This window comes from Chiloscyllium punctatum, chromosome 32 (genome assembly GCF_047496795.1).
Source record: "Chiloscyllium punctatum isolate Juve2018m chromosome 32, sChiPun1.3, whole genome shotgun sequence".
NCBI lineage: Eukaryota > Metazoa > Chordata > Chondrichthyes > Orectolobiformes > Hemiscylliidae > Chiloscyllium > Chiloscyllium punctatum.
In genome coordinates this window covers 2,409,352-2,429,373 of record NC_092770.1, presented here as the reverse complement: position 1 = coordinate 2,429,373, position 20,022 = coordinate 2,409,352, and the positions used below count along the sequence as shown (strand labels likewise).

At 42.0% G+C, this 20,022-nt stretch overlaps 1 protein-coding gene across 3 annotated transcripts in view; it reads left to right on the top strand.

Moving 5' to 3' along the window:
• The window catches only part of tfec (transcription factor EC), an 84,483-nt gene that overhangs the window by 39,564 nt on the left and 24,897 nt on the right, over positions 1 to 20,022 (top strand). For 2 of the 3 annotated variants that reach the window (XM_072551485.1, XM_072551483.1), the window contains exons 1-3: positions 8,553 to 8,630; positions 9,793 to 10,041; positions 17,617 to 17,715. In XM_072551485.1, the coding sequence (XP_072407586.1) occupies positions 8,598 to 8,630; positions 9,793 to 10,041; positions 17,617 to 17,715 (381 nt within the window). In that variant the 5' untranslated portion in view covers positions 8,553 to 8,597. Of the gene's footprint in view, positions 1 to 8,552; positions 8,631 to 9,792; positions 10,042 to 17,616; positions 17,716 to 20,022 lie in introns of those variants that run through there. The other variant, XM_072551484.1, reaches the window with a different exon arrangement.

Genomic DNA, 20,022 nt, shown 5'->3' with positions numbered 1-20,022 from the left:
ATATCTTTGGGTGGTCCCACTTTCAAATATCTTCATCCTACATGTTCAACTGACAGTTAATGCAAAAACAACAACAAGGCAGTGCATTAACATTGCATGGTGTGGAGGTTAAGAAGCTCTTAAGGCTTTCATCAAAATAACTGTATCCAAGTGTGTTGCAGTGAAATCTCTCATGATAACCAGCCAGTTGAGAGGAACCTTGAGGACTTTTGACTCTTCCAACATCGGTAATCTTTCTAGGTTTCAGAGAGTGCACTGATTATTAAGTTGCCCTAAAGTACTTTGGCATCATCTAAGTTTAACCTGTGAGGTAGCACTTTGTGTAGATTTTCACAGCAGATCAATGTCCTTGAGGGAGAGTGGATGCATTAGCTCCCCATTATACATCATCTCACCTTGAATTGCAGTATGATGTTTAGAAAAGCTGATTATATAAAATGAACCTTTCCTTATGGAGGTGTGTGGAATCAGGAACAATTTGATCCTATCACTTACAAGAGGCTGGGTAATAGTGTGGAATGACATGTATAGACCTGGCCCTTCTACATTCCTTGTACATTGTGCTTAGCTCCAGTCTTACACACATGTAAGTTCAGAAGTCACATGGCACCAGATTAGAGTCCAACAGGTTTATTTGAAATCACAGGCTTTCGGAGCGCTTTTCCTTTGGAGAGGGGATGATGTGGTATGGTGGAGGTCAATATCTGCCCTATCTGCCTTATGGAAGAGTATCAAACAAACAAAGAAGATATCCTGCTGAGGCTGGACAGAAAATTTGGCCAGGTTGTGAGGCAATGGCATCTGTGCGTTGGCAAGTGCAGAGTATAAGTGACTTGTACTTCTATTCAGCATGTGCAAACTGAACTAGAAGTATTAGTGAAAGTGTTAATTTTCGAAGCATCTCTGACAGGCCCATGAGGAGGCTAAAGGTATAGCAGAAGGAGTGTGTGAATTCCTGAACATCCTGTAAGGGAGAGAGCTCTTCCCAGTATCCAAACAGGCCTCAACATTTGGATGTCTTGTTCAAAAGCATGTGATCTTTATTAGATACGAGCATGTTAGCAGAAGTCCTACCTTCACAAATAATACAATAAATTGGCTTGATCTGCTGCTTTACCTCTAATTAGATCCTTTGAGCTTAGTCCTCGATCTCATCTTTCTTACTTCACACTGTCATATGACTACATTGTCCTACAGCCCCCACCCCACCCACAGCTGATCTCATCTCCTTTGATTGAATCTTTCACATGAATCTTTCTCTCATAGACAAGATTTCTTCAAGTGTTAGCAGCCTGGGATTTATGCCCATGATACCTGCTTGTCAATCTCCTGTTGCAATTCCACCCACATACCTTTTCAAATGCCTGTACTTGGCGTACGTATTCAGCTTTGGATCATTGAGTCACCTCAGAATCTATACCTTCAGAGTGGAATAAATTCATTCTTAGTTTCAAGGGACTATCTAAGAAAAAAAACAGCAAAGGGAACCACATCATAGTTACATCAAATCAGAAGGAGTTGGAGACTGGGTCAAGTAAGATGCCCTTTCTTACCATCCTTTGTATATAGTTAAGTTGAATAAATCCTGTTGCTATTCAGTCATAAGAATGTATTTTTCACATAAAGTTGGTGGCAACACCCCCCTTGGATTGTAGGGACCATGACCAGATTTATATGTATCAGGCAGTTATCTGTCTGGTGTTGGGAATCATGCCCCCTAGAGTTGCTGGCCAATTAGCAGACATGGCAACTCTTCAGTGCTAGCTATGCCAGTTGGTGTAGTAGTCAGTGCCAGGAGCAGCAGCATTGATGCTGCTCTGGAACTCAGCTAAGGTGGAGTCCAAATTACTGAGGATATACAGACAGGTTCCACTGAGAGGTGGTGGATGCTGTTGCCATAGAGACAGCCCTTACTGCTGGGGAGAGTTGGGAGGGAAGGCACAGTATGCTGTGGTATGTCCGATAAGGTAGCCTGACACTGAGGTCACCATGAGACCCTGAGGAATTACTTGGTGGCTTCTCCATATGGTGGAAGGCCCTTCCAGTCCTAGTATTTAACAGTAGCAACAGAGAGAGGTGCTTTAAATTTAAGTCATGCTTCATTATTAATGGGAAGCCCTTTGGTACTTTACCTATTGCTGTTCAAATGCTAGTGATGGCAGGAAGGCAATAGTGACACTAGCCTTATCATCCTTCCTAATTTATGTACCTTTCCCCATCCCTGTGCTTCCTCCCGGCCCTATAAACATCCCAATCTTTGTTGCCAACTATGTTGGATAAAGGAAACTGCTGATGCTGCTCTCCAGCTTTGGTTTATCATGTAAACATTTAAACATTGTGATGCCAAGAATACTTTGACCATTTTCTGCAATCAAACAGTACATCTGTCTTGCAGCTCTATCTCACAAAAGACCTAACTTTCTACAGGCTTACTCAATGCTGTCCATGCATTAGTGCTATTAACATCAGGTATATTTATAAAATCTGACATGTTATAAAACCTGACATTTGTCTTACATTGGGTGCTTGTGGGGTGAATTTGTCCTATCCGGTGAACCATTGTGATTTGGAATGCACTGCCTGAAAGGCTGGTGGAAAAAGATTCAATTCAAAGGAAATCAAAGCAATACTTCAACATGAAAGGAAAACTTGCAGAACTATTGGGGGGGGGGGGGGGGGGGGGGGGTAGGGGAAAGAGCTGGGAATGGGATTAATTGGATAGCTCTTTAAAAGAGATGACAGATGTTGGGCAGGATAGTCTCCTCTGTGCTGAATTACTCTATTATTTTATAAAGTTATAGGATATTTCTGCAATGAAAAAGGTGGCAGAGCAGTAGATGTGATCTATATGGACTTCAGTTAGACATTCAACAAGGTTCCCCATGGGAGACTGATTAGCAAGGTTAGATCTCATGGAATACAGGGAGACCTAGCCATTTGGATACAGAACTGGCTCAAAGGTAGAAGACAGAGGGTGGTGGTGGAGGGTAGTTTTTTTAAGACTGGAGGCTTGTGACCAGTGGAGTGCCACAAGGATCGGTGCTAGGCCCTCTACTTTTTGTCATTTACATAAATGATTTGGAAGCGAGCATAAGAGGTACAGTTAGTAAGTTTGCAGATGACACCAAAATTGGCAGTGTAGTGGACAGCGAAGAGGGTTACCTCAGATTACAACAGGATCTGGACCAAATGGGCCAATGGGCTGAGAAGTGGCAGATGGAGTTTAATTCAGATAAATGCGAGGTGCTGCATTTTGGGAAAGCAAATCTTAGCAGACTTATACACTTAATGGTAAGGTCCTAGGGAGTGTTGCTGAACAAAGAGACCTTGGAGTGCAGGTTCATAGCTCCTTGAAAGTGGAGTCGCAGGTAGATAGGATAGTGAAGAAGGTGTTTGGCATGCTCTCCTTTATTGGTCAGAGTATTGAGTACAGGAGTTGGAAGTCATGTTGCGGCTGTACAGGACATTGGTTAGGCCACTATTGGAATATTGAGTGCAATTCTGGTTGCCTTCCTATCGGAAAGATGTTGTGAAACTTGAAAGGGTTCAGAAAAGATTTACAAGGATGTTGCCAAGGTTGGAGGATCTGAGCTACAGGGAGAGGCTGAACAGGCTGGGTCTGTTTTCCCTGGAGCATCGGAGGCTGAGGGGTGACCCTATAGAGGTTTACAAAATTATGAGGGTCATGGATAGAATAAATAGACAAAGTCTTTTCCCTGGGGTCAGGGAGTCCAGAACTAGAGGGCATAGGTTTAGGGTGAGAGGGGAAAGATATAAAAGAGACCTAAGGGGCAACTTTTTCATGCAGAGGGTGGTACGTGTATGGAATGAGCTGCCAGAGGATGTGGTGGAGGCTGGTACAAATGCAACATTTAAGAGGCATTTGGATGGGTATATGAATAGGAAGGGTTTGGAGGGATATGGGCCGGGCACTGGTAGGTGGGACTAGATTGGGTTGGGATATCTGGTTGGCATGGACGGGTTGGACCGAAGGAACTGTTTCCATGCTGTATGACTCTATGACTCTGTGAAGGCAGCCATGTCATGAAGATGGATAAAACCAGCATTGTGAATGGATCAGGTAGAAAAAAAATCAACTCATGATCAAATATTGAAGTGCATCAAGTTTATAGACTTCTGGGTGGTTCTTGTGTGGTGATAGTATGCCTATCTCTGGATCAGAAGGTCTGGATTCATGTCCACCTGCTCTAGAGATCTGTCATAACATATCCAACAAATTAATTAAAACAGTATGGGGATGTACCTACTAGAGAAGGTGCAAAACTTGACCTACTCTTGGGAAACAAGGCAAGGCAGGTGACAGAGGTGTCAGTGGGGGAGCACTTTGGGGCCAACGACCATAATTCTATTAGTTTTAAAATAGTGATGGAAAAGGACAGACCAGATCTAAAAGTTGAAGTTCTAATTTGAAGAATGGCCAATTTTGACGATATTAGGCAAAAGCTGACTGGGAGCAGACGTTCGCAGTAAAGGGATGGCTGGAAAATGAGAAGCCTTCAGAAATGAGATGACAAGAGTCCAGAAAAAGTACATTCATGTTAGAGTGAAAGGGAAGGTTGGTAGGTCTAGGGAATGCTGGATGACTAAAGAGATCAAAGGTTTGGTTCAGAAAAAGAGGGAAACATATGTCAGGTATGGACAGGAGAGATTGAGTGAATTCTTAGAGTATAAAGGCAGTAGGAGTATACTTAAGTGGGAAATCAGGAGGACAAAAAGGGGTCATGAGATAGATTTGGCAACTAGAGTTAAGGAGAATCCAAAGGGTTTTTACAAATATATTAAGGACAAAAGGGTAACTAGGGATAGAATAGGGTCCCTCAAAGATCAGCAAGGCGGCCTTTGTGTGGAGCTGCAGAAAATGGGGGAGATACTAAAAGAGTATTTTGCATCAGTATTTACTGTGGAAAAGATATAGAATGTAGAGAAATAGATGGTGACACCTTGCAAAATGTCCATATTACAGAGGAGAAAGTGCTGGATGTCTTGAAACGCATAAAGGTGGATAAATTCCCAGGAGCTGATCAGGTGTACCCTAGAATTCTGTGGGAAGCTAGAGAAGTGATTGCTGGGCCTCTTGCTGAGATAGTTGTATCATCGATAGTCACAGGTGAGGTTCTGGAAGACTAGAGGTTGGTTAGCATGGTGCCACTGTTTGAGAAGAGTGGTAAAGACAAACCAGGGAACTGTAGACCAGTGAGCCTGACCTCAGTGGTGGGCAAGTTGTTGGAGGAAATCCTGAGGGACAGGATGTACATGTATTTGGAAAGGCAAAGACTGATTCGGGATAGTCAACATGGCTTTGTGCGTGGGAAATCATGTCTCACAAACTTGATTAAGTTTTTTGAAGAAGTAACAATGAGGATTGATGAGGGCAGAACGGTAGATGTGATCCATATGGACTTCAGTAAGGCGTTCAACAAGGTTCCACATGGGAGACTGGTTAGCAACGTTTGATCTCACGGAATACAGGGAGAACTAGCCATTTGGATACAGAACTGGCTCAAAGGTAGGAGACAGAGGCTCGTGGTGGAGGGTTGTTTTCAGACTTGAGGCCTGTGACCAGTGGATTGCCACAAAGATCGGTGCTGCTTCCATTACTTTTCATCATTTATATAAATGATTTGGAGGTGAGCATAAGAGGTATAATTAGTAAGTTTGCAGATGACACCAAAATATGAGGTGTAGAGGACAGCAAAGAATGTTACCTCAGATTACAATGGGATCTTGATCAGATGGGCCAATGGGCTGAGAAGTGGCAGATGGAGTTTAATTCAGATAAATGCAAGGTGCTGCATTTTGAGAAAGCAAATCTTAGCAGGACTTATACACTTAATGGTAAGGTCCAAGGGAGTGTTGCTGAGCAGAGACCTTGGAGTGCAGGTTCATAGTTCCTTGAAAGTGGAGTCACAGGTAGATAGGATAGTGAAGAAGGCATTTGGTGTGCTTCTCTTTATTGGTCATAGTATTGAGTACAGGAGTTGGGAGGCCATATTGCGGCTCTACAGGACATTGGTTAGGCCACTGTTGGAATATTGCGTGCAATTCTGGCCTCCTTCGTATCGGAAAGAAGTGAAACTTGAAAATGTTCAGAAACGATTTACAAGGATGTTGCCAGGATTTGAGCTATAGGGAGAGGCTGAACAGGCTAGGTCTGTTTTCCCTGGAGCATCGGAGGCTGAGTGGTGACCTTATAGAGGTTTATAAAATCACGAAGGGCATGGATAGGATAAACAGACAAAGTCTTTTCCCTGGGGTGGGGGAGTCCAGAACTAGAGGGCATAGGTTTAGGGTGAGAGGGGAAAGATATAAAAGAGACCCAAGGGGCAACTTTTTCATTTTCACACAGAGAGTGGTACGTGTATGGAATGAGCTGCCAGAGGAATTGGTGGAGGCTGGTACAATTGCAACATTTAAAAGGCATCTAGATGGGTATATGAATAGGAAGGGTTTGGATGGATATGGGCTGGGTGCTGACAGTTGGGTCTAGATTGGGTTGGGATATCTGGTTGGCATGGACAAATTGGATGAAAGTGTCTATTTCCGTGCTGTACATCTCTATGACTATGACTCTGTAACTACTTCTGAAATTAGTGTGCAATGATATTAAAGGGGCTTGGCCATAATATCAAGTTCCAATTTTATTAAACTTAAACTAGATTAGATTTCAACTATATCTATCGGCTTTCATGCAGTTGAAGAGAATAAAAATTGCTTTAGACTTGATGAAAAAAATGGAGATGCATAGTTGGGTGTTATCGGTATACCATCGGGAACTGACCTGATGATGGGCAGAACATAGATTTCTAAGAGCAAGAAAACACTTATGTATCACAGTTTGACTCTTTATCTGGTATGGCAGAATGCATATTGAGTTTTCATACCAACCAAAGGAATAGCCTGAAGTAAACAATGAAAACATATAAATATTTCAGATTTTGATGCTGGTAAATTCTTGTAAATATCAGGTCACTGTTTGTTGATAATTACATTGAATTACATCATAGAAACATGTCATTTGGACCAACAGATCTATCTTGGTGTTCGTGTTTCATATGAACTCCATAAACATTTATGTCCACCAACATACACTGCCTTTCATTTCTTCCCCACTTCCCAATATCCCATGCTTCCTCCTCCACTGCACTTAACTTGCATTCATTTGAGCACAATTCAACTGGGGATGCACCTCAACCTCTCAATGTGGTAGGGATTTCTACATTCGCACCTCTTCCTGAATTTCCATACATCTGGCAGTGACAAAGTTATTCTTGACTTTCTGACAAAACTTATGAGGTGATGACTGTTATTTATGATTTCTACCATGGCAAAAACTGAATACATGTTAACTACATCTACTCTATCGATTTTAAAAACCTTTACTAAGCCACTCCTCAGTCATTTTATTTTTTAGACAAAGGCAGTCTCAGCATGTGCAGTGTTTTCTTGAGAGTTGTACCCTCTCAGTTCTGATCACACCTTGATTAATCTTTTTGCACTTTCTCCAGTTCTGCATATATTTCTCCAATATGAAGATCAGGACCGAAGAAAACATTATATTCTTAGCATTTATGTCTGGAAAATCAGAATTAACAGCTGATTAAAAGAAAGAGCTTCACTTAATCCATTTTGATTCAGATGAGACTTTTTGAATTAGCAGTTTTGAAAAATGTGCAGTTCTTCAGACACGTTTTATGTATGATAAACCTGAGACTGTGATTTGAACTGCTGTACATAATAAAACTAATGAATCATAGAAAACACTTTTATAATATTCAGTATAAAACCATGCAAAATTGTCCTTGGAAAATGATATTTTATGTTGCCTGGTTCCGAAAGTAAAAGAAGAAAATCGTTATATAATTAATCCCATAAAAGCAGGAGGGCATCCCTTCATACTTCTGTAAAATATATCTGTATAGAAATGGGTTAAAAATAACACTCCAACACTGATGTAGTTTTGTTGTAGGAGTATGAACTATCCCTCCTGGGGCTTGAGAAAAGTTGAAAGCAACTTTCTCTTCAAATCTGAAAAAAAGCATGTGATGTTTTTGTTTACAATGGGACTTTGCTCTCACCATTTCAGATAAAAGTCTGCCTTTCTGTATGTAAATACAAGAAACACAATGAAGTATAGAAAAAGTAATAAAATGACTGGAGCATGTTTTGGGAGAGGAAGAACAAACAGTGCATTATACATTAATACCCTGGAGGAAAATATGGCAGAAGGCAGTTGAATAAATGGTTACTACTTAATAATAAGGCAGAGTAGTGCTGCTGTGTGAAATTCTTGATAACCAGACTATACAGAATTACTGTTGTGATGAAACTAAGGGAAAGTGACGTCTTACTAATTCAGTAGCTATCTGAAGTAATTGACATACTATGTAATGGAAGATTGGTTCTATCTGCACCAATTAGATCCTTTAACATTCCTTGCCAGTTTATAAAGTCTTCTGCTTGGGTCCAGCAATAGCATTCTTCAGAAGGTTGGCTGCAGAAAGGTAATTCTTCAAAAGACTGTGGAATTATTGTCCTCACCAACTTGAAGTGAACTACATATACTTCTGTGATCCAGAATGCCACACATATCAGAATATGCATATTGCAAGGTGAGAATCAGATACGTTATGATGAATAGTTTAACCTGTTCAGTTGATTGTAGCAGTGAACTGGCAAAATAAAATCATTCGTATTTTATTGCACTGATTGAGGCACATCCTGTTTCCCTCGGTTCTCAATGGCACAATGGTCTTCAGAGGACAGCCTGAAGAAGTTTTATTTATTTTTTTGTATGTGTCTGTGTACAAGATAAGATTTAGTTATAGACTAGCTCTGTGATCTCAGTTGAACTCAATTATGATCGTTGATGATTAAAAGTATATTGCCAAGAGATAACTTACTCAAACTTTTGGATCGTGGTGGTAAATTTGTCATATTTGAAGTTAGCTAGATTAATGAAGTTAACAGATTTCAATACTTCAAAAATCACTTTCAAATAAATATTCTTTACAATAAATGTTGCAAATAGTGCAATATTATTGCAAACTTAATTTCTTACAGATTCTGTCTGGTTGCACTAGTGTTGGGGATGGGTGGGAAGACTTCCTCTGGTGATGGGTCATAAACCAAATTTTTCTAAACAGGCTTAGACTCTGCATAGCATGAATGGAAAATCTTTAAGGTATAACAGACATTTTAAAATTCTGTTTCAATCTCTTTCTGCCTAGTGTAAAGTAAACAACCTTTCTAAAAAGTGTGGTTAGTCTACAGAAAGTTGATATGAAGTTGTATAAGATTTTGTTTCGGTTTTATAAAACCATAATTGATACAGCAGTTGACAACTTAGGACAGTGAGCCTGCCTGTTATTTGATAAGATTACAACTGATCTGATTGCATCCTGACCTCCATTTTTCTGTCAGATCCCCCATCACTCTTAACTCCTTTCTCGATTAAAAATCTGAGTAATTCAGCCTTGAATATATTCAATGATCTTGCCTCAACTGCTCGCTGTAAAAGAGAATTCTGAAAACTAACAGGCCTCTTTCTCTCTTATCACATAGTCACAGCAACAGCAATATTTAAGACTTGATTTGGTTAAAGATTTCCTTGTTCTGTTAGGTATAGTAACCTAGATCAGCAGTATAACTTTGTGTTATGTTGCCATACATGGTGAAAGTATGTTAAGTCATGTACTTTATAACTATTCGTTATCAATTAGAAGATAAGGTATTAATGACAAGCTTCAAAGATGTTCACATTATTTTCAACAGGTTCAAACACATCTGGAAAACCCAACAAAGTACTATCTTCATCAAACACAGAGACAACAGGTGAAACAGTACCTGGCACTGGGCACCAAGCTTTCCAATCAGACACTCTCCATTTCTCACTCACACCCAGGAGGATCTGTTAGGCCAACTCCCTTTATGAGAAATGCCCATGCTCCCCCTGGCAATGAAAGTAATACGCCTGACAGTCCAGTCACACTGCTATCTCTAGGAACAAATCATGAAAATGAGGTAATCCTTCTTTAAGCATTTTTGCATCTCTTTCTTACTCTTGGTTCGTTGCAGTACACAGCAAAAGTACATATAAAAGATTCTATAGTCTTTATTAAAAGTTTAGTTACTCCAAATGAAAACATGGTATTCCATGTCTGTTGTAACTTCAGAACATTTTGAAAGTATTTCAAATGAGCTGTTGCTGTGTTATGCAATAAGTTAATTCCTTTCTTGTTTTAAATTTTTAAAAAATTTAGATAACAATTGATGTGTCCCAAGTCACTTCATTGGAGCATTATTTATCAGAGTTAGATGAGGACTCATTTGATCAGACGAATGCTTGGAAAAAGGTATAAATTTTAAGTCAGCTCTTAAAGGAAGAATTCAAGGTATAGAGGAGAGAGGTGCAGGAAAGTTTTTTTTCAGCCCAACCACCAATGACAGAGTAAATAAAATTAGGGAATTCACAAGAGGCCAGAGTTAGAAAGAGTGTATAAATCTCAAAAAGTCATTAACCTGGTGAACATGACAATGAAAGCATGGATAGGCTCATGGAATGAGTTGGAATAGGAATGAAAATTTTAAGATCAAGATGAAGCTAAACTGGGGACAAAAAAGTAATGAGAAGAGAGAGGATAGAGAACTTGACTTGGTGTGAATTAAGATATAGCAGAATTTTGGAAATACCTCAATTTTTAAGGATTGACTGTGGGAGATCAGCCTAGTGTCTATTGGCATATCGAGTCTCGAGATAAGGAAAGCAGGGGTGAGGGATTCAGTAGATGAATCATGGAAGGGGTGCAGTCTGGCAATTTTACAAAAGGTGGAAATAAACTGGTTTAGTGAGGTTTTGTTTATTTTCTCTCAATTCAAATGAATTTGTTTTAAAAGTCTTATCATTGAACCCATTATGGTAATAATATTGCTTGTACATATTTTGAAATGTTACATTTTTAGATTGCATAGTCATCACTTACAAATAGTCAAACACACTTTTTGTTTGATTTAAAAAACTGATTTCAATCCAGCTAAATTATATGTAATTTGTTACTTAGCTGTTTATTTCTCAAAGTGCAAATTTTCCACAGTGGAACTGAATTTTCACACAGTTAGATGGAGTAAATACTTGTACAATTAATGAACTGGGTAATGTCGTCGAATAGAGATTCCTAGGATTTCAGGTACATAATTCTTTTAAATTTGCATTGCATGTCAACAGGGTGTTTAAGAAGGCATTTAGCAAACTTGCCTTCATTGCTCAGACCTTTGAGTATCGGAGTTGAGAAGTTATATTGAGGTTGTACTGAAAATTGGTGAGGCCTCTTCTGGAATACTGTGTATTGTTCTGGTTGATCTGCAAAAGGAAAGGTATTATTAAATTGGAGAGGGTTCAGAAAAGATTTACCAGGATGTTACCAGGAATGGAAGGTTTGAATTATAAAGAGATGCTGGATAGGCTGAAACTTTCTTCACTGGAGTGTAGAAGATTAACTGGTTGACTTTATTGACGTTTATAAAATCATGAGGGATACAGATAAGATGAATAGCAAGGCTCTTTTCCCTAGGGTGGGGAAGTTCAAAACAAGAGGGCATATTTTTTGAAGTGACAGTAGGAAGATTTAAAAAGAATGCGAAGGACAACTTTTTTACGTAGAGAATGGTTCGTGTGTGGAATAAACTGCCAGAGGAAGTGGTGGACGTAGGTATGGTTACTACATTCAAAAGTTGGATAAGTAAATGAAAAGGAAAGGTTTGGAGAGATATGGGCCAAATTCAGGCAAGTGGTTTCGTTTGGCAATGTGGTTGGTGTGGACTAATTGGACCAATGGGTATGTTTCCGTTTTGTATGACTCCATGACTCTGTCACCTTTAATAGAAGATGGTGTAGCAGTATCAAGAAACTGAATAGCCTACTCCTGCTTCTTCGTTCCCACAGTTCCATATTCCATCTTCTCTGTTAGGAAGTTTGTTAATCCTGTGTGCCACTTTTCTTGATGGCACAGTCAAAAGAGGGAACTCAAAACAGAGAATCACAGGCATAAGCATGTAGTTTGTGTTTCATTGATTAAAGTTCCAAAATGCTGAACTCCGAATTTATTCAGCTGCAATACTACTTGACATGCATATAAATCCATAAAACAGACAGGGTGTTCAAAGGAACGGATATGTATCAGTAGGACAAACCAAGAGAGTAATTGATGTGTTAATTTCATTTGTAAAGCACCTGATGATAGATAACAGCATCTGTAAATGGCAACATCCTGTGAGCATACATAGGGACTGCCCTACATGCAGCATATCTTTAACATACAAGAAATATGTACTAGTGTTCTATTTACACAATATACACTATAATTATTGGATATAACAATCACTGCTAAATAAACATTCAGTATTCCACAATTTGCACTCATCAGCTTTATACTGAGAAGAAACAAAATGACAGTTGGTTAGTCGATTTTGGTAGCTTCCTGTCTTATAAAGTGATACTTTGTGCCATGGATACAAAATTAGCTCAAAGGTAGGAGACAGAGGGTGGTGGTGAAAGATTGTTTCTTGGACTGGAGGCCTGTGACTGGTGGTGCGCCGCAAGGATCGGTGCTGGGTCTACTGCTTTTTGTCATTTATATAAATGGTTTGGATGTGAACATAGGAGGAATGGTTAGTAAGTTTGTGGATGACACCAAAGTAGGTGGTGTAGTGTATAGTGAAGAAGGTTACCTCAGAGTACAATGGGATCTTGATCAGATGGGCCGATGGGACAAGGAGTGGCAAATAAAGTTTAATTTAGATAAATGTGAGGTGCTGTATTTTAGAAAGGCAAATCAGGGCAGGATTTATACACTTAATGGTAGAGACCTGGGGAGTGTTGCCAAACAAAGAGATCTTGGGTTGCAGATTCAAAGTTCCTTGAAAGACACAGGTAGACAAAGTAATGAAGAAGGCATTTGGTATACTTGCCTTTATTGGTCAGTGCAATATTGGTCAGTTAGGATATCATGTTGCGACTGTACAGGACATTGGTTAGACCGCTTTTTGAATGCTGCAAAAATGTTGCCAGGTTTGGAGGGTTTGAGCTACAGGGAGAGGCTAAATAGGATGCGACTATTTCCCCTGGAGCATCGGAGGCAGAGGGGGTAACCTTATAAAGGTTTATAAAACCATGAGAGTCATGGATAGGGTAAATAGCCAAGGCCCAGGGGAGGGAAATCCAAAACTAGAGAGCATAGGTTAAAGGCAAGAGGGGAAAGATTTAAAAGGGACTGAAGGGGCAACCTTTTCATGCAGAGGGTTGTGCGTGTATAGAATGAGCTGCTGGAAGAAGTGGTGGAGGCTGGTACAATTGTAACATTTAAAAGGCATCTGAATGGGTATATGAATATCTGGTTGGCATGGACAAGTTGCATTGAAGGGTCTGTTTTCATGCTGTACAATTCTACCATTCAATGACTTGGCATAATTTATCTTAAGTTGTACATGGCAAGATGAAAGGTTTTCTGTCAGTTCTGGTATTTAAGTAGCCAAGCTTTGAGAGTGACTTTGAGATATAAGAAAGCAACAAAAGAAGAATAGCCAATTAGCGCTATTGTCAGAACTAAAGTTGTCATCGGCCCTTCGGAAGGAGAAGAAAAATATTGTTCATTGTCATGCATACTCAAGTACAGAAGTGCAGGAGTACAGTGAAATGTTTTACAATGTCATCTCTTTGGTACAAGTATCTAGGTACAAATCTTAGACACAAAAGAGGAATAAGAAAGAAAAATAGTTGCATTACTTTACAGAAATAAATCTCAGTTAAAAGGATAGCCATTACAGTCAGATAAACAAATTACACAGAAATATTACATTGTGGTAGCGGAGTGCAGGGGCTTCAACACATGCTCTGACTAACTGCACCCTGCCCAAGTCCAACAACCATCCCCACTCGACACCAATTCTCAGCTTCTCAAAGGTAAGTTTTCTCTGGGACTCGATTCCTCTGACTGGGCTCTACTCCAGGACTTGATTCCACTTGTTGGCCTACGCGCTGGGACTCTATTCCCCTCTCTGGCCTGCGTGCTTGGACTCTATTCCCCTCACTGGCCTGTGTGCTGGGACTCTATTCCCCTCACTGGCCTGTGTGCTGGGACTCTATTCCCCTCACTGGCATGTGCGCTGGGACTCTATTCCTCTTGCTGGCCTGTGCACTGGGACTCTATTCCCCTCTCTGGCCTGTGTGCTGGGACTGTATTCCTCTTGCTGGCCTGCGTGCTCGGACTCGATTCCCCTCGCTGGGCTCCACTCTGGGACTCGATTCCCCTCACTGAGCTCCACTCTGGGACCCGATTCCCCTCACTGAGCTCCACTCTGGGACTCGATTCCCCTCACTGGGCTCATTCTGGGACCCGATTCCCCTCACTGGGCTCTGCTCTGGGACTCAATTCCCCTCACTGGGGTCCACTCCATGACTTGATCCCCCTCACTGAGCTCTGTTTTGGGACCTGATTCACCTCACTGAGCTGTGCTCCGGAACTCAATTCCCCTCCCTGGGCTCCCCTCTGGGACTCGATTCCCCTCCCCGGGCTCCCCTCTGGGACTTGATTCCCCTCCCTGGGCTCCGCTCTGGGACTCGATTCCCCCGATTGACTCTGTTCTGGGACCTGATTCCCCTCACTGGGGCTCCACTTGGGGACTCGATTCCCCTCCCTGGGCTCTGCTCCAGGACCCGATTCCCCTCACTGGGCTCTGCTCCGCGACTCAATTCCCCTCACTGGGCTCCACTCTGGGACTTGATTCCTCTCCCTGGCTCTGCTCCAGGACTCGATTGCCCCTGACTGACTCTGCTCTGGGACCCGATTCCTCACACTGGGCTCCACTCTGGGACTCTATCTCCCCTCACTGGGCTCATTCTGGGACTCGATTCCCCTCCCTGGGCTCTGCTCCAGGATTCGATTCCCTCTCCCTGGGCTCTGCCCCAGGATTCGATTCCCCGTCCCTGGGCTCCACTCTGGGACTCTATTCCCCTCACTGAGCTTGTTCTGGGACTTGGTTCCCTGCACTGGGTCTGCTTCAGGACAAGATTTATCTCCCTGGGCTCCATTCTGTGACTCAATTCTCCTCAATGGGATCCGCTGTGGGACCCGATTCCCCTCACTGGGATCCATTCAGGGACTCGATTCCCCTCACTGGGATCCATTCAGGGACTCGATTCCCCTCACTGAGCTCTGCTCCAGGGATTTGATTCCCCTCCCTGGGCTTGTTCTGGGACTCGGTTCCCTGCACCGGGTCTGCTCCGGGACAAGATTTCCCTCCCTGTGCTCCACTCCACGACTCGATTCTCCTCAACGGGCTCCGCTCCGCGAGCCGATTCCCCTCACTGGGTTCCATTCAGGGACTTGATTCCCCTCACTGGGCTCCACTCCAGGACCTGATTTCCCTCTCTGGGCTCCACTCCAGGACCCAATTCCTCTCTCTGGGCTCTGCTCTGGGTCTCAATTCCCCTCTCAGGGCTCTGCTCTGGGACCCGATTCCCCTCACTGGGCTTCACTCTGGGACTGTTTTCCCCAGGGTCTTGGATGTGCTTCTGGGGCACACCAACTCCTCCATTCCTTTCCGGGTAAGTTGAAGTCATTAGTTGAAAAAAAATCAGGAAGGAGGAATAAAAAGAGAGAAAAGAAGAACATGAAACCAGGCCAAGCAGAGGAGCTTCAGCTGGAGCACCTTACTCTGCTGCCATCCATTGGAAGACCATAGGGCTTCTCTCATTTGAGGGAGATTGCTGGTGATCAGTTTAACCTCAGGATCTTCATATCTCAGGTAAGGGAGGAGGGTAAAAGGCAGGAGGGACCTGCATGCTAACCTTCCCCTGTTTGACATCACTGTGGTTTTGATGTTGTCCTATCACAGCTGACCTTTCCAATCACGTTGTGGGCAGTCAATTTTCTCCATGTGCTTAAATAGACTGCCTCTGCTGACCATTATTGAACATTTCAGTGAGATCAATGAAAGTAAACCATAGCAGTCCCCATTCTTCACAGTATTTCTCTTCCATCTGATGGACTGAGGAGATCATATCAAGTATAGATTTTCCAGTTCTAAAACCAGACTGCAGTTCAGGATAGATGCAGCATTACATGGGCAACATCGGCAAATCATTTTCCTGTGATGCTCAGAGGTACCTTGATTGTACAGGATCATACCCATATATCCTGGAGCACTTCCCCTTCCTTCTCACAGAGATAGCGATTTCTTACAGATGTTTGGGGAGTGTGGGTTTCCTGTTCTTGGTACATTCAGGCAATATAGCATCATCACCTGGAGGTTCATCCATGACAAGCTCCTCCGTGTTAAAGCCTCAGAGGATCTCTGAGGAGGTTTCACTCCCAGATACGTAGCTTACAGGCTCATTGCCTAGTGGACATAACCTGTCATAAATGAAGCAAACCCCTAACTCTGGGTGAATAGTCTAATTGCTTCATGAGTACCTCAGGAGAATTAGAGGCTCAACGAATAAATGGTTACAAAAATTCTGGATTGGAGCACGGAGGCCATCTGATATCTAACTGTATCATTTTCCTGTCAAATCCTTCAACCAAACATTGTATTCCACACTTTCTTGGACCCAATCAGAGGAGGTTGTGAGAGGAACCCTCATGCTTATGCAGAACAGAGTCTTACATAACTTTTGCCTGAGCTTACACCCTTAAGAGGACATTCCAATTCCACTGCAGAGCAATTGCACAATGTGGGAAAGCACAATTACAAATAAGAAGCCAATTGCCCCATAGACTGGGTTCCATGGGTTCTCTCCATTGGCGGCAAGGACTATGTATCTATGTGGCTGACCAGCAACCATCTCAAGGTTAGTGAGTTGCTGACCTGCCACAGTCCACCTGCTTTAACAAGTACGTGGAGATAAAAGCCTGTGCTGGCCAAGTGGACAGAGTCCATTGCAGAAGGCCAGAAGAATGGCAGCTCTTCAATTAGCAAGTTTCAACATCACAGCCATGCACACAGTTTGACAGCTAACTTGCAGTTGATTGATAATGTATAGTGTACGCAAGGCAGGTGTGACTGACATGGTCATTGATTGGCTGAGCATTTAAAAAAAAAGAAATTGCTAGGCAAACTCCACTCTTCAGCACTTTCTGATTATATGTCAAATGTTCATCATCTGCCGTATTTTGCTTTTATCTTATCATCGCTACAAAGTTAGTTGATAGCAAGTTAGAAACTGAGCCCCACAGGTTTTACAGTGGCAGTGCTTCTATGATCATAGAACAGTTCAGTTTTTAAATCTCTCATTGATTTGGTAACAGTCATGTCATAAACACAAAAATTGAAATGGATTGACAATGTGATTGTTTTGCTTAATACCCCAAACCAAACCTCCTGGATGGACTGGCACAAGCAGAGCCATGTATTGTTAACTTTCCTACAAATTATGCTTTTAAATGAAAATTATATACATTTAGCATGCAGCAGATATACTGACATGAGTGTCTGCGCTTTCCTATCATGAATGATGCAATGATTTCACTCAGGATTTGTGATAAAGAATTTGAAGGCAGTTTACTAAATGTTATTTTCACCTTCACTACACATTGTTTTTAGATGGATGATGTTATCGATGATATAATCAGTTTGGAATCAAGCTGCTTCAATGAAGATTCTGTCAGCTGTATGGAACCATCTTCTCTCATACATAACACAGTAAGTACCATTAGAGGAATGCGAGGTATCTTTAAAACCCAATAAGTGGTCAAGAAGCAGCAAGGTTCCAGCATTACATCTACTCCAAATGTTTTCATCCTTCTTCTGTTAATTTAAAATGGCTGGAAATGTTTATTCTTGCCATTCTCCATAATAACTCTTTCACGGCCATGGAGAAAGTTTTTCAAAGAATCAGAATTAGATGGAGAAGCAATTCTCACATTTACTCAAATTATCTTTTTAAGAGGGTAAACCTGAACTATGTTTATATTTTGTGGTAGGTTATTTGGTTTAAATACTTCAGAGCTACATCACTGATATTACACTATTGCAAGAATGTGTTGGAGAGGACTAAAATCAGTTTGATTCTTTGTGCGTTTCAAAGGCTAGGATTTTGTTAACAACATCATTTCCGACATCATAACCAAAACTGAAGGTAACTTTTGCTTTCTTTCCAATGGTATACTCATTCTCATGGAAAAATGAGCTCAATTGTTGCACTCCTCTGCTTCTCTCTGGGGATGTCTCACTGGTTTCATCACTAATGACCACAGGAAATCGGCCTTGTCATTGAAGATCCATCCAAATGTGGCTTCAAAATCTCTTGAATTTGAGTTGGGTATGATGACAGCACCCTGGGAAGTGAGCACAGTCTTGAAATACTCTTCTCCTGTGGTTTCATACTACTTGTATATTTGTGAGATTAAACTTTTAAGTTTCAAAATTGTCTGGGTGTTCTGAAGGAGTGTTTATTGTTCTCATGAATCATAGAGACATAAAGATGTACAGCATGGAAACAGACCCTTCGGTCCAACTTGTCCATGCCTACCAGATACCCCAACCCAATGTAGTTCCACCTGCCAGCACCCGGCCCATACCCCTCCAAACCCTTCCTTTTCATATACCCATCCAAATGCCTTTTAAATGATGCAATTGTACCAGCCTCCAACACTTCCTCTGGCAGCTCATTCCATACATGTACCACATTCTGCATGAAAGATTTGCTCCTCATATCTTTCCCCTCTCACTCTAAACCTATGCCCTCTAGATTAGATTACTTACTGTGTGGAAACAGGCCCTTTGGCCCAACAAGTCCACACCGACCCGCCGAAATGCAACCCACCCATACCCCTACATTTACCCCTTACCTAACACTACGGACAATTTAGTATGGCCAATTCACCTGACCTGCACATCTTTGGACTGTGGGAGGAAACCGGAGCACCCGGAGGAAACCTACGCAGAATGTGCAAACTCCACACAGACAGTTGCCCGAGGCAGGAATTGACCCCGGGGTCTCTGGTGCTGTGAGGCAGCAGTGCTAACCACTGTGCCACCATGCCGCTCTAGTTCTGGACTCCCCGACCCCAGGGAAAAACTTTGCCTATTTATCCTATCCATGACCCTCATCATTTTGTAAACCTCTCTAAGGCCACCACTCAGCCTGTTACACTCCAGGGAAAACAGCCCCAGCCTGTTCAGCTTCTCCCTATAGCTCAAATCCTCCAACCCTGGCAACATCCTTGTAAATCTGTTCTGAACCCTTTCAAGTTTCACAACATCTTTCCGATAGGAAGGAGACCAGAATTGCATGCAATATTCCAACAGTGGCCTAACCAATGTCCTAACGCCTTCTTCACTAACCAATCAACCTGCAACTCCACTTTCAAGGAGCTATGAACCTGCACTCCAAGGTCTCTTTGTTCAGCAACACTCCCTAGGACCTTACCATTAAGTGCATAAATCCTGCTAAGATTTGCTTTTCCAAAATGCAGCACCTCACATTTATCTGAATTAAACTCCATCTGCCACTTCTCAGCCCATTGGCCCATCTGGTCCAGATCCTGTTGTAATCTGAGGTAACCCTCTTTGCTGTCCACTACACCTCCAATTTTGGTGTCATCTGCAAACTTACTAACTGTACCTCTTATGCTCGCATCCAAATCATTTATGTAAATGACAAAAAGTAGAAGACCCAGCACCGATCCTTGTGGCACTCCACTGGTCACAGGCCTCCAGTCTGAAAAACAATCCTCCACCACCACCCTCTGTCTTCTACCTTTGAGCCAGTTTTGTACCCAAATGGCTAGTTCTCCCTGTATTCCGTGAGATCTAACCTTGCTAACCAGTCTCCCATGAGGAACTTTGTTGAATGCCTTACTGAAGTCCATATAGATCACATCTACTGCTCTGCCCTCATCAATCTTCTTTGTTACTTCTTCAAAAAGCTCAATCAAGTTTGTGAGACATGGTTTCCCATGCACAAAGCCATGTTAACTATCCCTAATCAGTCCTTGCCTTTCCAAA